Source organism: Ochlerotatus camptorhynchus, unplaced genomic scaffold (genome assembly GCF_037179485.1).
Source record: "Ochlerotatus camptorhynchus isolate MF236.1 unplaced genomic scaffold, CSIRO-AGI_Acam_v1.1 ptg000274l, whole genome shotgun sequence".
Taxonomy (NCBI): domain Eukaryota; kingdom Metazoa; phylum Arthropoda; class Insecta; order Diptera; family Culicidae; genus Ochlerotatus; species Ochlerotatus camptorhynchus.
In genome coordinates, this window is record NW_027040763.1 from 6,826,388 (window position 1) to 6,842,620 (window position 16,233).

General features: G+C 43.4%; 5 protein-coding genes across 6 annotated transcripts in view; 2 read left to right on the top strand and 3 right to left on the bottom strand.

The window, feature by feature from the left end:
* The window catches only part of LOC135705749 (uncharacterized), a 27,416-nt gene extending 22,320 nt beyond the window's left edge, over nt 1-5,096 (top strand). For both annotated transcript variants that reach the window (XM_065227600.1, XM_065227599.1), the window contains exon 2: nt 4,629-5,096. In XM_065227600.1, the coding sequence (XP_065083672.1) occupies nt 4,629-5,096 (468 nt within the window). The remainder of the gene's footprint in view (nt 1-4,628) is intronic.
* On the top strand, nt 1,976-2,613 carry LOC135705759 (adult cuticle protein 1-like). The gene is made up of 2 exons (XM_065227611.1): nt 1,976-2,079; nt 2,152-2,613. Exons 1-2 carry the CDS (start codon nt 2,074-2,076, stop codon nt 2,578-2,580), a joined length of 435 nt encoding a protein of 144 aa, XP_065083683.1. The 5' UTR covers nt 1,976-2,073; the 3' UTR covers nt 2,581-2,613.
* On the bottom strand, nt 2,709-7,148 carry Ntl (Neurotransmitter transporter-like). The gene is made up of 7 exons (XM_065227521.1): nt 6,534-7,148; nt 6,004-6,461; nt 5,790-5,941; nt 5,590-5,718; nt 3,190-3,390; nt 2,966-3,133; nt 2,709-2,913 (listed from the first exon to the last, which is right to left on the bottom strand). The coding sequence occupies exons 1-7, from the start codon at nt 7,040-7,042 to the stop codon at nt 2,815-2,817; spliced, it is 1,716 nt and encodes a 571-aa protein (XP_065083593.1). The 5' UTR covers nt 7,043-7,148; the 3' UTR covers nt 2,709-2,814.
* On the bottom strand, nt 3,617-4,152 carry LOC135705795 (uncharacterized). The gene is made up of 2 exons (XM_065227647.1): nt 4,147-4,152; nt 3,617-4,084 (listed from the first exon to the last, which is right to left on the bottom strand). The coding sequence occupies exons 1-2, from the start codon at nt 4,150-4,152 to the stop codon at nt 3,617-3,619; spliced, it is 474 nt and encodes a 157-aa protein (XP_065083719.1).
* A 7-nt stretch (nt 7,149-7,155) lies between the features above and the next one.
* On the bottom strand, nt 7,156-14,557 carry LOC135705674 (fatty acid synthase-like). The gene is made up of 6 exons (XM_065227451.1): nt 14,086-14,557; nt 12,060-14,024; nt 11,581-12,001; nt 9,375-11,522; nt 8,968-9,317; nt 7,156-8,911 (listed from the first exon to the last, which is right to left on the bottom strand). The coding sequence occupies exons 1-6, from the start codon at nt 14,523-14,525 to the stop codon at nt 7,225-7,227; spliced, it is 7,011 nt and encodes a 2,336-aa protein (XP_065083523.1). The 5' UTR covers nt 14,526-14,557; the 3' UTR covers nt 7,156-7,224.
* Nucleotides 14,558-16,233: the final 1,676 nt, after the last annotated feature.

The window sequence follows — 16,233 nt, forward strand, 5'->3', positions numbered from 1 at the left end:
AGTTAACTTCCCAAAAACAAATTAAAACCTATTCTCTTAGGTACTTTTATGATCTAAGAATTTGGTCGTCTTTAAAATGTTGGACAGTATGACAAAACAGTGTGACATCGTATACTATTTTAGAGCTTGTTTCATGACCTTAGTAGCTTTAGCATCCATGGAATAGGTTGTAAAGAACACACAACAATTTTAAATTGTTTTGGCCTAATTGTCAATCAATTCTGTACATCATTTATCTTAAAATATTGATAAAATGAAAAATGTTGATTTTCACCGCGAGCGACCCAACTTAACTGGTTCTCAACTACAACCTGTTGAATCCCGATTGCTGATTTTGAATGTCAATTATAAAGAGCATTTTGAAAAGGATATTAAGAGTTCTAAAACATTGACATACTCAAAAATATACTGTAACGATGCGTTAAAAAACACGAAAATGCATTGTCCAAAACCTTAATAGCACATGCGCCGTATTATTTTAGTAAATATTGTTTATAACTTTTCAACAATCTGAGTCGGCAACTATGTTACTTGGGCAAACATTTGCACCATAAAATGTTTAAAAAGTCTCAACAGCATATACTTTACGTGAAATCGATGTATACAAAGTTACAGTTTAAGGGACCACTCTAAGCTACTTATTAAAAACATGCTTAACTCGTGGACCATTAGAGACAGAAAATTGCTTACTTTTGCAAAGTTGTTTCAAATAAGTTGTTCTACAACTTCGTCCAACATAACACTGGTCTATCTCAAATAACTAAAAAGTTGATGTTTGGAGCTTATCAACTGTTTGGACCACCATATTACAAAAAACAATTTATTCCACCTAAATACAGTTTATAGACCACTGTGCAATGTAGTGTATATAGTATAGTGTAGTGACGAACATGTGGAGTTTTCGTATTTCCTAAACTTGTAACGAAACTAAAGGACGCATGAAATTACACTTTCTGTTACCAGGTTATCATTATCATTGACGAAAAAATAATTAGTTTTTCACAAAGGTTTATGTGAGTGCGAATTCTTCCAGAAACAATATCAAGAATAATTCTTTCAATACCACGTGAAAACATTCAATGGCGATGACAATTCTTAGCTCGTTAAGAGAATTTTTAAATTTAAAAATAAATCAATAAGCCCTTTTGAACTTAACTCCTGCTACGACCTTTAGACTTGTTCCATAAAGCATTAGGTATAAACTTCATTTATAATGCAATGTATTTTAGATTTTAAATCTCAAATTTCTGGAAAATCACGTAAACAATTCAAGCAACCCGCGTAAAAATGAAGATTGCACAATTTGCTAGCAAACTGGTAGAGACAGACTTTAACTTTTTGAATTGTCTTCGTGGCAGACACATTCCTGTATATAATGGAAAAACTAAAATAAATTAAACAATTAAAATTACTGTTTCAACTACATATACTACACGAGATACAACAGTCAGAAAATCGATCTAGCCTTGTACATATTCACCATGCGTGTACCGAATCCATAGAGCTTAAAGTGTTAAAAATTGCAACCAATGTCAACAAACTCTTGACGCAAATGAAAAACAATACCGCTCAATCAATTCCGCCTCTTGCGAACCACCGCGGCCCACACCATACAAGGTCCGGTCATCCGGGATCAATCATCCACCAACCCGGCGCGACGGTGACTCAGTACGTAGCTGTACAATTTTTGTGCACCTAATCCAACCGTCAACCACACCGCGTGGTGGGCGTCGGTTGGTTCCCGACCAAGTCGCGCGCGTAAGAATTTGTATCAACTTCTTTTTTGATTGAATGACTCCCGATCGCTTCTCGTCTTGTGCCTTTTCTCCGATCGTTCGTTCGTTCGTTTGTCGCCGTTGCTTGTTCTAGTAAATAGAGGTACCTGATGGGGTAATGGGATACGGCAGAACAAATTGCGTTCTGGCAAACCTCTACTGTTCTTCCGTTCCGGGATGAGACCCCCGTCGTTCGAGCGTATAAAAGCGATCCCGAGCGTCCTTCCAGCATCAGAGTTCATCTGTTTGCCTAGAGGAAATCATCTCCGCACCCGAAAAACAAATTCAATAAGCAATCATGAAGGTAAGTGTTGCTCGCCCTGTGGAATATTGACAATCCTGAGGTTGATGACTAACCATCCGTTAAATTTCTTAGTGCATCGCAGCTGTAGTCATGGTCGCTTTCGCCGTTGTCGCCCAGGCAAGTTACGCACCGCTGGTATATAGTGCGGCACCGTGGGCCTACAGCCTGCCCCACACCACCGTAGTTCAGAGCAACTCCGCCCCGAAGCTGGTCGCTGCCCCATGGTCGTACGCCCCAGCTGCCGCTTACGGTGCTCCAGCTACCTACGGTGCCCCACTGGCCTACGCTGCTCCAGCTGCCTACGGTTCCCCACTGGCCTACGGTGCGCAGTACTACACCTACGCTCACGCTCCACTGGCCTACTCGGCGCCGGCCGTTCTGCTCCAGAAGGAGGCTCGCTATCTGGCTGCCAACCGTGGAGCGGTCCATGAAGCACCCCTTCCAGGACACGAGATCTCCCAGCAGCAGCTCAATCTGGAACCAGCTGCGGGAACCAATTGAATCCATTTCGGTGCGGTATGACAACGGTGTTAACTTAGGAGAACAATCGGGAATGTTTTGAATTGATTTGAAATTTATTGTGGAACATGGTTGTTTTTTGGTGAATAAATGGAATATGAGTTAAATGAAAAGTGTAATTTCTAGGTAATCACTATTATTTCCGAATTCGAGGAATTCTATGCTTTCCTTAATGCTGTTTGCTTGAAGCTAGGAACTATTACTAGAAAATGACCTTCATTCGATGGGACTCATCTCCACATGGCTTTGCCACAACGACTTCTGCAGTTCGTCTGATGGACCCCAATCGTACGGGATTAAATTTGTTTTGATTCTCTGAAAATTCACGAATTATGATGTTTGCGTTGAGAAAAAAGGAAAACATTACCTGCATAAACGTGCCCTTAGTAGTAGCGAGCTTATACAGCGCATAAGCCGGAATACACAGCATTGACGATATACAGCTCATCCAACCGACGGCAATTGCCCACTGCGGATATTGAACTCCGTTGTAGGTAACTTCAGTGTTGTGAACGATGGTGGTGAAGAAAATGAACTACAATTCAAGCAAAAGGTTTTAATCCCGCCACAAGCTGACAGTTACGGACTTACAATGAGTATGACCGGTGTAACGAACTTCCAGGAAACGACCCAGAATCGCCCGACTGGCCGGTCAATCATGAATTCAACATCACGTACAAAATTCTGAACTCCGTAAATCCATGCCACTGCGATGACCTCCACGATGCACACCAGGATGACCGAAATCGAAGCCGAGTACCAATCGAACAGCTGCAGTAGGTACATTCCACCCTGGAAAAAAAATGGGGATTGATGGAAGCGTCATAAAATTCAATCTTCACAATTATCAATCATTTTCGTTTTTTCGAGTTTTTAAAGCATTTTACCAGTCTAAATCATGATCTAGAGAACCCTCATAAAGCCATAATTGCTACTTGGGTCTGCACTACTACTAATAGAATTGAAACAAACATTTACATAGTCAAGTACATGATCATTTATTCTGATTTCGAAAACCTTAAGCCACAATCAACTTATGTCCACGGACTGGGACCGGAGCAACGTAGTACGATCCAAGAGTGGCTGCAATCTGCTTCGATACTGGAACTGATGACACATAGCCTCCGTTGTATCCCAAACCGTAGATCGGTGCACCAGCTCCGTACGTTCCCCATGGTTGTCCCCAAGGATAAGCTGCCTTAGCCACGTTGGCCTGAACTACGGTCTTGTGCCCATACAGGCCATTGTTGTAGATGGAAGCAGCAGGAGACCATGCGGAGGCAGACCACGAGTTTGCATAAGGTTGAGCGTACCAGTTGGCAGCGGTGGTGTGTGGCCAAGCGTTGTAAGCTCCCTGTGCTAAGATTCCATTTGGTGGCCACACTGAGGTGCTGCTGACTGGCCAGGATTGGTAGGATGCTACCTCCGGGACGTAGGATGCTCGGGATGCAACCGCAAGGGTTAGGGCGACAACTGCGATAAAAACCTTAGGAATGAATTAATTAATGTTAATTGAGATCAAGATCTATTATGAACGTTAAATGTTACCTTCATTATAAGCTAGCTTGGAAGTAACTGAGAGAATGGGGAGCGGTTAACTGATGCCACAATTTGATCCAATGTGCGTATTTATACCCGTTGCAATAATGGCTTTTACGATTGATTGAAAGTGAATTTCAGGGAAATACACAATATCAATCCTGGTTAGTTAACTGTGTAAAGCCTTCAAAAATGACATCTGCACACAAAGTGCTAACGACCACCTAGCGTATTTGGCAAATAATTAATGTGCGACAAACTCCGCTCACATTTTGCAAGTGCAGTCAACCGTAACACATGAACTTACATGGCAGTTAGCCCCAAAGAAGTATAAAACAAGCAGGTGACTTAATGGTGGCATCAATCAACAACTCATCACTCAACAGGCAACTAAAGTTCCCTCTCTCAGCTAATCCAAAATGAAGGTAATACCACCGTTCGTAAAACTTCTTTTTCTCTAATAACATCGATTTCTTGTTTCTTCAACTTAGGTTTTCATCGCAGTCGTCGCCCTAACCCTTGCGGTTGCATCCCAAGCATCCTACGTCCCGGAGGTAGCATCCTACCCATCCTGGCCAGTAAGCAGCACCTCAGTGTGGCCACCGAACGGAATCTTAGCACAGGGAGCATACAACGCTTGGCCACACACCACTGCTGCCAACTGGAACGCTCAGCCATACGTCAACTCGTGGTCCGCCTCCGCATGGTCTCCTGCTGCTTCCATCTACAACAATGGCCTGTATGGACACAAGACCGTAGTTCAGGCCAACGTGGCTAAGGCAGCTTATCCATGGGGACAACCATGGGGAACGTACGGTGCTGGTGCATCAGTCAACGGATGGGGATACAACGGAGGCTATCTGTCGTCGGTTCCAGTATCGAAGCAGATTGCAGCCACTCCCGGATCGTACCACGTTGCACCGGTTCCAGTCGGAGGACAGAAGTGGATTGTGGCTTAAGGTTTTTTTGATTATCAATAAAGAATCAGGAATTTTTCAATATTTGCTAAGGACTCCAAAATATTTGCGTAAATTTACTTGATATCGATTTTTAAATAATGATCGAAGCAAGCGGTGTTTTTTTATTTTTCAGTTAGTAGAGAAGGGTGGAGCAATTTTGCCAATGTTGCAATATGGCCACCCGCTTGAAAATCAACTTATTGTACATATTTACCAAAAAATCTCTTACATGCTTAATATTTGAAGCTTACTAGAACTATCCACTTTATTTTAGTCTGAAAAATTACTTTTCTCAGATTTCACATCAGTTTTTCTTAACAAAAGACAAAATATTACTTAAGTCTAGTCGGGGCAATGAGAGGCACTGATATTTCAAACATTGTCTACTTAAATTCTTCAATTTCCAGTAGATGTCGCAACACAGACCAGCCCTGACATCTGATGGAAAATTAATACAAAGCACGACTAAATGATTAATTAGTAACGAACCTACCTCTGTTGTACATGACGTGGACAGCAAAAACATCACAAAACAAATACCCAATGTAATCAACCGTTTCCGTCGTCTTAGCCGTGGCACTTCATCCAACACCGAGGAAATTATCGCCTCAATCTGTACAAACTGCAAGCAATACATATTGTTACTGACAACCATAATCGCTAGTAAACAAAAAACAAAACCACCAAACCTACCATACTACCCACGCCTAGGAAAAACAGCATCATGAAAAATAGCGACGCCCACAGATGCGGAAAGGGAAGCATCGCGATCGCTTCCGGGTACGTTATGAACGCCAGCCCCGGTCCTCCGGTGGCCACCGTTGATACCGGTAGTCCGGTTTGATCTGTGAATCAAAATCAAAGTCACGCAATTCACTCAACGAACAGAAGGGCAAAATTCACTCACGTGACAAATAACCCAGCACTGAGAATACTACAAATCCGGCAAAGATGCTCGTTCCACAGTTCACAATCGGAATCAATATCGAATCAAGTTTGGTATTATTCTTGAACTGATTATAACTGGCCATATTCACAATCCCTCCCCAACCGGGACCCAGTGAGAAGAAGATCTGTATTGCAGCATCTGCCCACACCTTCAAGTTGGTAAGCTCACTCCACTGGGGCATAATGTAGAACCGAATTCCTTCCGCTGCGCCAGGCAGCGTGATCCCACGGACGAACAAAATGCCCAGAACCACAAACGGAAACGTTGCCGTAAAGTACACCACTTTCCCAATGGATTTCACTCCGTTGATGATGCAAGCGTAGATGACTACCCACGAAATGGCATTGCACACGAACAAGGGCCACACGATGGAACCGACAGTTTCGATACCATCCGAGATGTGAAGAATTTCGTTGCTGTTTGGGAGAAATGCAAAAAATGTTATCAGCCGATGTTGAATAGCGGAACAGGATGGGCGGGTACTGTACTGGAAAAATTCGTCCGCAGGAGTTCGCCAACGCTCCGCTGGGCTTAACATACTGTTATTCATTAATATCTGTGCCCTGCCTTGTCCACCCAGCTCCAAACATCTCGGCGTATTCCACTCATTATTGCAGCTCTCCCAAGGCAGTTGAGCTTGCATCGACTTCCATAGGAACAACATTGGATAGGCAATGATTACATTATAATACGACGAACAGATAAAGTTTATTATCACAATTGCCGGTCCAGCCCCCTTTAGCAAGGGAGCGATCTTGAACACTGTTACGCAACCCAAACCGGTGAACTGACCGAGGCAAACCTCGAGAAAAAACAACGGAATTCCACACAAGAACAACATCGACAGATACGGAACCAGAAACGCTCCACCGCCATTTCGGTAGCACAGATAGGGAAATCTCCACACATTACCGATTCCGATCGCGTAGCCAAGACACGATAAGATAAATTCCGTCTTGGAGGCCCAGCTTCCACGCTCTTTCACTGAAGAAGCCATGCTAACCGCATGGAAGACTATCACCGACTGACATCGTGCGACACAGATTTGTTCTGGCTAATGTAGCCACTAATAGAATAATTCGAATCGAGATGATACTTAAATAGAGACAATGTACGCTCTCTGATATATTTAACACTGGAACATACGCAAACACAGAATCATAGCGCTTCTTATGCAAACTACAGATTAAAGCTATTGATCATCTCCACCAGGTCGGAATTTTCCAACATTGTCGAATGATTACCTTCAATCATACGCTGCGTGATAGCACCCGTCGTATAATTGGATAATCCATAGTCATCTTCGATATCCGCAAAGGACGATTCGGTCGGTCGCACCAGCATAATCGGTAAATCTAAGGGCTGATCCTCATCCAGGTTCAGAAGAGCGGCCATCTTAATTCTCTTGCACAGAGCTTTTGTCATCTTTCTTGTATAATCAGCAGAGTACACGCTTTGCTGAGCTCCGAGCTCTATAACCTTTTCGAGTTGATCTTCAAATGCCGAAATTTGCAAAACCGAAACTATTTTCTCAGTGGCTATATCCGGTGCACACATCGCTATCAAAGCGAGCATAACTAGTTTCTGCGTTTCTTCATCGGTGGGATTATTATTTAACTGCTTCAGTGACCATAGTTTCAAGTACTTCGGAGCCCCATCCAGCAGGAGAAGTTTCCCTCGAATTCCTCTCGTCTGTAGGCATCTCGCTATCTCGATTCCCACCAGCGCCCCGAAAGAATACGCAGCAATGGCAAAGTCATCGTGGCCATTCAGCAGAACACTGCATAGCTCATCAATGATGCAATCCACAATTGCTGGAATGCTTTCACACTCTAGCGTGCTGGACAACTGAAGCAGGTACACTGGAACATTAACCTGCTCAGCAATTGTTTTCCATACGTTACCAGCAACACCTTCAACGCCAGGAATCAAAAGAATAGGGCGGCCTTCATCACCGGCCGATGGCAAGCGCAAAAATGTCGATTCACTGGTATCTTCGTTGCCTAGATTTCTCAGTAGCATCTGCAAACCAATAGCCAATCCCTCACTTTCCTTGGACTGTTCAGTTTTGTCAGCTTGCTTCTTCTCTTCTTCCATCTTCAGTAATTTCGCAAACGTCAACGTCCTGAGATCCTGCGGTGACAACACCATGTCGAAGTCTCTCTCCAACACCTGCTTGATTTCGACTGCCATCAACGAATCCATTCCTATATCGGCCAGTGAACTCTCCATCGACACCGACTTCAAATCTCTGATGCACATTATGTTCATTACTGCCTCTATAATGTTCTTTGATCCACTTCCCTTTCGCTTCTCCGCAACGACCATACTGGCCACCAGTGGGTTCTCACATGTCAACAAAAAGTCCATCTCCAGCAGACATGATGAAATTCTTTGCTGCAGAGTTCCACCGATTACCATATCAACCTTATCCTCAGCCATATCGGCGACCAATCCGACCTCTCCAATCGCTCCCCACTGAATTGCTTTTCCAGGGAGGCCTTCTGCACATCTTCGTTCAATTATTCGCTCCATTACGGAATTGGCCATGCCGTAGTTGCTCTGACCTGCATTTCCTCGACCGCAGGAAACGCTAGAGAACACTACAAAGTGTTTCAACTGAGGACACAGTAGACGGCTAGCTATGTCCAAGTACTCGGTAGCCTTCGCTTTCGGTGCCATACATTCCACGAACATCTCCACAGACTGATTCTCCAAGATGGCGTCACGCAGCTGAACTGCCAGGTTGTAGATTGCGGCTACCGCACCAAATCGTGACGCTTCCTTCAGCAGCGTACGACAACCGTCCATACTGGTGATATCCGCTGTGCAGACATGGGTGTGAACTCCGTAGCTATTCCAAATCCTGGAAATACGATTTTGATTCAATGCACTTTTGTTAGAAAAAAAAATCATGCTCACTTGATTCGATATTGCTGATACGGCTTCGTAATTCCACGACTAGAGCTGAAGACCAGCTTCTTGCAGCCTCGAAGCACCAACCAGTCAGTCAACTCCAAACCGAACCCTCCCAAGCCTCCGATGATTATGTACACTTGGTCTGGATTGCAAAAGACTTTTGGGAAATAAGAAATGGGCAACGTTTCAACATCAGTTTCATTTTCACGAAGCTTGATCACAATTTTTCCAGTATGTTTTCCACTTGCCAGGAATCTCATTGCCTTCTCCAAATCACGAGCGTCAAAAACGGTCGTTTTCAGAGGCTTGACAACTCCATCTTGTATTGCCGTACGAAGCAAATCATTTACATTCTAGAATACAACAAGAACTATCAACCAATTAGAATGCCTTCAATTTTTCATACACACCTTCTTCAGCTCTGGGCTGTCTCTCATTGCCGCATCCAGCATAACGCTTGTAAACGTTATTCCTTTCTTGAAAAGCTGCATGGACAGTCGGGAATCCCTGGCCATATCATATTTACCGATTTCCAAAAAGTGACCACCATTTGCTAGACACCTAACCGAAGCCTGTAACTTCTCTTCGGCCAACGAATTCAACACATAATCCACACCTCTTCCGTTGGTTCTCAGTTTGATCATCTGTTCAAACGACAAATCTCTTGAATTTCCAATGTTCTCCGGCTTCAGTGCAGGAAACTCACTCAAAAGAAACTTGACCTTCTCCTCCGTACCAACTGTGGTAAACACTTCCAAACCGTATGCGAAGGCCATGTTGATTGCCGCCAGTCCTACTCCTCCGCTACCAGCATGGATCAACACTGACTGTCCCTTCCGGACGTGAGCACTTACGGTGAACGCCGTCAATACCGTACCGTACACAATTGGAACGGTACACGCATCTTCCAAGCTCCAACTATCCGGGATAGTCCAAACTAGATAAGGATCAGCACTAACAACCGTTGATAATGCTCCGGCTGGCAGTACTCCTATCACTCGTCTACCATCATCCGTCACACCCGCATATTCATAGCCGAGTTCACATTCCCCTTCCAACCGGTTAAATGAACTCACATCCGATGACAATCTACCCGTAGCGACCATCACATCTCGAAAATTCAAGGTACAGTACGATACATTCACCTTATTTGGTACCACATCCCATTCATTGAAAGCCCCAGTGAACCACATTATAGAAGACAGATCTCCCTTGGTAAGACTATTTGCGTAGCAATGCTTGGACACAGGCTCAGTTTTGGCCATCTTTGGCAGCAGTGTGTGTCGATAACTGCCCCATACGCCATTTAATAATATGTTGAATGCTAAGCCCAAGTCCAATTGATTCTTGTAGAATGGGTCGTTCACTGTGAATTCTGGAGCCTTTGGATCATCGATTAATACGCATCGGATAGAGTGCATTTTTGGCTCTTTGCGAATGCAGTTCACCAGACCAATGACTCCCGAGACAGAATCGATCTGCGAGTACAAAATCGTAGACCGAAGCTTAGAAAACTGCTTCAGCTCCGCTAACCAGCTCATATCAGTTGAATCCACCCGAATAATTTCTGGTGTTTCGTTGTGGCCTTTGCTCTTTCGCTGCAAGCAAATGAAGGATTCCTCCTGATCTACTTGGAATGAAGCCACCATGTTGAACTCCTCTGGTTTACAAAATTCATCACGCTTACAACCAATCCTTTCACGGACTATTATGAATCCAGTTTCCTCAAGGCTTTCATCGACCTCTTTAAGAAATTCTGCATTATTCATTTTGCTATCGAGTACTACGATCAATTGATTGGATTGGTCAGACAATCGCTCATTTTTTACTGTGACGTTGTCCAACTCCATTTCATTGACACTCAAAAGCGTCAGGTTCGATTGAACCAAAGGAAGATCCGCAATGGCTTCTCCAAACAGCTGCACGATTGGTCGATGGCTGTCATCGTAGATTTCTGTCACGTTAACTGTCAAAGTGGGAACATTCTCCAAGGCCAGCTGAACAATCATCCGGATGGCTTCCGATGAAGAGACCTGTTCTCCAGCATGATATGGAACAAATTGATAGGTCTCTAAAACAGGAATGCCGGGAGGGTTCCTACGTCCGATGCTGCTAGCTCGAAGGTTGCAAATGGCAACAGCTCCACACACCAAAGTATTCGTATCAACGCAACTCCTCACAGTGAAAAACTCGCAATCGTCTCCGCTTTTCTCAATCATTGATATATGAGCTCTTGGTGAGATAGAAAGCTTCTCAATAGCTGTTGGAACCATCAGAAGCCGGCTGTCAGCTGCAATAATGCCAACTTGAAGCAAGCAATCCAGAAATGCTACCCAATTATCTTTCCATTGAATCTTTGCCATCATTCCGTCGGATCTAGCCTCCAGAACCGATTTAAATAGCCCCGAGTAATAGTATCCTCTTAGACGTAATTCCTTGTAAAAGTCCTTTGTTGGAAGCACCACTGCAGAGCTCGCTGTATCGCTGAAATCATTATTGATGCATTCCTTCAATGACCTTACGAATCCAGTCACAACAACTGAGTCTCCTTCCACGATCTGAAAATAAACTATCTCTCATTAATATTCCATTAACGAAATCACTCAGTGTCAATACCTCAAAAAACCCTGTCACAGTCTGAATTGAAACTGTAAACTGAATGGTCTGACCTTTGGTCATAGTTGTAGCTCGCAAGAATCTTATATCTTCGAATTCTACCGCAAAATCCTCGAGATCATTATGTTCAAGATAAGCGACATGTTCCCAAACCAGTTTCAGATATCCCGTAGCCGGGAACAACACTCGTCCATCGATGTTATGACCCTCTATGTACTTGAAGTCTTGGTTGTTCAGGGAAATATTGATGGTATATGCCCTGGACTTGTTGGTTTGTTCCCAGTTGTATTTGACCACAAATGCATCTTCACGGTGATCCCACCGAATCAATGGAGAGATCATTGGTGTTCCTCGTGATACTGGAAACTGAACCTTTGGGTATAGCCGTGCAATGTCTAGGTTCTGTGAAGCCAGGTGTAAGCTACAATATTAAGACAAAAATAGAATAGAATCAAATTGGAAGATTTCATTCAACTTACTGGCCGATTTTGCTCAAAAGTAGACCCACTGCATCGGTAGATTCTGAACCTGAAGGAAGGTAGCTTGAGTTGCGATTCAGCATCCGAAGAATGTGCTTGCAGGACAACGAACAACCAAATTCTATGACGTGAGTATGTTTGGGAATCTTCTCGAATAAGTTAACGATGGATGCTTCATTGTGTAAATTCGGAGAATGGAATATAGAAGAGGTTTGTGGCAATGTTCCAGTTATCCACTTGTTAGTTGGAACAACAACTCTAGATAAAACGGTATTCACAGTTTGGCGTAAATTGCTAGGCAGTGATTTAGTCCACGGATGTATGGAGTGGAAACTAAGATAGGACAGCAGTTCTGCTGAAAATCCCGTTGCTTTAAATTGATGAATCTGTTCGATAACAGTATCTTCAGTCCCCACAATAATACCAAACGTAGATGCATTATCCTTGAAAATGTTCTTCAAAGGAAGTTGGTTTAACTTGGAGGTCATTCGAACAAAGGCGGAATAATCACAAACTGCTTGACAGTCCGAATACACTAGTCCATGCCAGAAAGCTAGTCTAAGGACCTGTTCGAGGTTCAAACTACGGTCGATGTAAGCACAGGTGAACTGTCCCACCGAATGACCTCCGTACAAATCGAATTTGACTCCAACCGAGCTCAGCAGATCAACGATCGACAATTGAAGGACAGTCGATCCAACCATGTTGTACAGGATGCTCTTATTACCTGAGAGCTTTTTGTTCAGGTCAAACTTCAGCGTTTGGAGGACACCATTGCATTTAGTGAAAGTTTTTTCCACCACTGAAAATCTCTTAAGTGCATGAAGCTCCTGTCTCCATTTAAGGTTGATTCCTCCAAAAACTGCAACAACCGGAAGTGGCTCAATTTTGACTCGCTCGATACGGGATGCCTCTAGTATTGCTAATTTTTCACCATCTTTACGATAGACTCCAAATCCTCGATAACGATGTCCTGGAATACCTTGCTTTTCAACATTGCACAAAAGTGCAATGAATTCAGCATCCAAGGGACGCTGAGTGATATCTTGAAACATATACTCAATAGCTTCCCTAGTTCTTCCCGACCACACAACCAACCGCGGGAGATCATCTTCCGGTACGCCGTGATTCTTTTTCTCCTTCAAATTGCGACAAAGCAAAGCGTGGGCGTTTGCTCCTCCAAATCCAAACGAGTTGATACCAATCAATGGTCCCAATAGTGGCATTGTATCTGAAACCACCTTCAAACGACCCTCGGCCAACGAAGGAATGGTTGGTCTGTACTCGGTGAAATTGATATTCGGAGGAATCATATCATTTTCCATGGCGATAATGCACTTCGCTATTGAACATACTCCTGCTGAGGCTTCCGAATGACCTATACTGGACTTCACCGAACCTACAAGCAGAGGTCCATCTCGTCCTGTACAATATACTTTATCAATAGCGTTGCATTCCTCAGGATCTCCCACAAATGTGCCCGTGCTATGCGCCTCAACGTAATCCACCTCAGTAGGACTGATTCCCACTTCATCGTAGAATTCTGTTAGCAGCTGCTGCTGCATTAATCCCGATGGGTAGGTTATTCCTTCCGATTTAAAGCCATCGCAATTCGTTTTGGAGTGGATGACATGACCGTAAATACGCTTTGCGTCCTTGGCCTTCTGTAGAAACACTGCGCAAACTGCTTCCGATCGCGCGTATCCCGTAGCATCCTTATCGAATGGCCGGCAGAAACCATCCTTTGCCAACACACCCAACAATGCAAACTGATATGTGATGAAAGGATGAAGCGTTAGATTGGAGCCTGTCACAATTGCCGCATCACAATCTCCGTTCATCATGCTCCGATAAGCGACATCTAAGGCATACATTGAACTGCTGCAGGCAGTATCAATAACAAAGCTGGGTCCTTTCAAATCCATCATATAGGACACTCGATGTGCAATGAGCGACTTCACGTACCTTGAAACAAATCCTTGATAATAATTACATACGGATAATTCCTTGAAAACACAAATCTCACCCTGACAAACCCATCCCTTTTTCAGCATAGCCCAAAGTACCGCAGTACATTCGTGCACCAACTTCCGAAAAGCATACGCCGCAAAATACGCCCGTCCGAGATCCACGCAGAATTTCCGGGTTGACACCCGCATCCAGAACGGCTTCGAAAGCATGCTCGAGCGTCATCCACTGCTGCGGATCCATCGTATCCCGTTGTCGTCGATCGTACCCGAAGAACTCTCGGTCGAATTTCTCCAAATTGTTGATCTTTCCGAGACGCCGTGGTATTACTCGCATAGTGTGCTTCCATCGGGTTTCCTTATCATCAACGAGGTCACGCTTCTCGTACAAATTACGAGCAAACTCTCGCACGTTGTCCGATTGCGGAAATCGTCCGGCTATTCCCGAAATTACCACACTTTCACCGGTTCCAACAGAGAGAATTTCACGTGACGGCATATTGAACTTACGGATAACACTTTGCGGATAACACTGGCTAAATTAGTAGCCACGATTGATTACGGTAATCAACTGAGGATCGATTGTTCCCAACAGCTCAATTTATAACGAAAACATGACCCGGGATGACACGACGATTTGAATATCAAATTATAATGTATGCATTATCGGGCGAATAGAAACAACGTTGCACTGTAGAACGATAGTTTATAGATTGTTGCACAACTACTGCGCTTGATCCTGCATTTATTCAGTTTTCCCTCTTTCGGATTGTGTTAATTTCAATCCATTATTTCAAAAGAGCCTAATGGCTTTCATGACCGTTCAATATGTGTGAATCAAAAACCGGAATCCGTGTCCGTGTCCGTGGAATCCAAAAACCGGATCCAATAAGAAGAGATCTTCCTCTGTAATTAATGTGTGAAATTAACGCATGACGACATGGTTTACAAACGTATTACGGCCCTTTCAGAAAAAAAATATCAGAACACTTCATTTAACACCGAACGGTGAACTTTAACTTATTGACTAATAGGTCTAGATTTATCAAATTGTATAATATTACGAAAATATGCTTTAGTGCTAGTCGTAGCTTGATAGATGTGACCTTTGCTACTATGTAGACGGTGATATTCCTGGAAGCAGATCGTTGTAAGGATGTTCCAGTTCTATACTCTATGAGCAATCTCATAAGCTCACTAAATTCGTAATTTCAGAAGTCAAATTTTCAATTCTTTCTAAAATGAGCTTATCTTATATCCAAAATTTGGTTTTATCTAGCTGGTATGATAAGGTCTGAACCTTTTTACAGATTAAAACTCCTACGATGTACTTAGATTTCTTGAAATCTCGAACGGCTTCTCCACGTTATCACTGACCTCTTTCACCGCCGTGTTCCCTCCTTGGCATGGATGTAGCTGTTTGTAGTCCAAGGAGTAGAATGATTTTCGTTGTAGCTTCTCGGTCCATCGCAGGATCCACGTAAGGATACTTCATTTTGAAAAAAAAAATTAAACTTATAGGTCACCCTCCAGTTTGATTCATAACCCCAAAATATGAGTCTGTGCGAAAAATGGTAATGGATGAAGGGTTACCGTGAAGGTGGGTTATTCCACGCACTTAACGCGAGACTAAAGTCTTTTTATCTACAGAAACTTGGGAAGAAGGGAAAATTTTCCGTCAAATGTATCATTTGAGAGATTTTTTAACGTTTTTCCATTAACAAATATATAAGGTTTGAATAAATCAATTCCGAAATAACAATATTTGCCTCGTAAACTGATTCGAGCGCTGTTTGTAATTTCACTCGCTTACTTACCGTATGTGTGATAATGTTTGCACCATTCAAAATTTAAAAAAAATCTCAAAAATTTCGTTTTCGTGTTTTTTTTTATTAATTCAAATCGTCAATCATCGATCGAGTTTTCACTTGCTGCAATTACGCCCTCCACACGCTTCTGGAATGCACGGCAGGTTCTAATAATATATTCTGGATCCATTTCTCTCCAGGTACGGGTCAATGTTTGTCTGAGGCTTGCTGTACTCGGGAGGCGTTTAGATCAGGCCTTGGCCTTCATGACGCGCCATATTGAGTTATCCAGCGGATTAAGATCGGGCTGGATGGTGGCCACATATCCTTCGCCCAGAACTTCTGAGTGTGGTTCGAGGTGTGGCGCGAAGCCCCATCTTGTTGAAATACAACATTTGG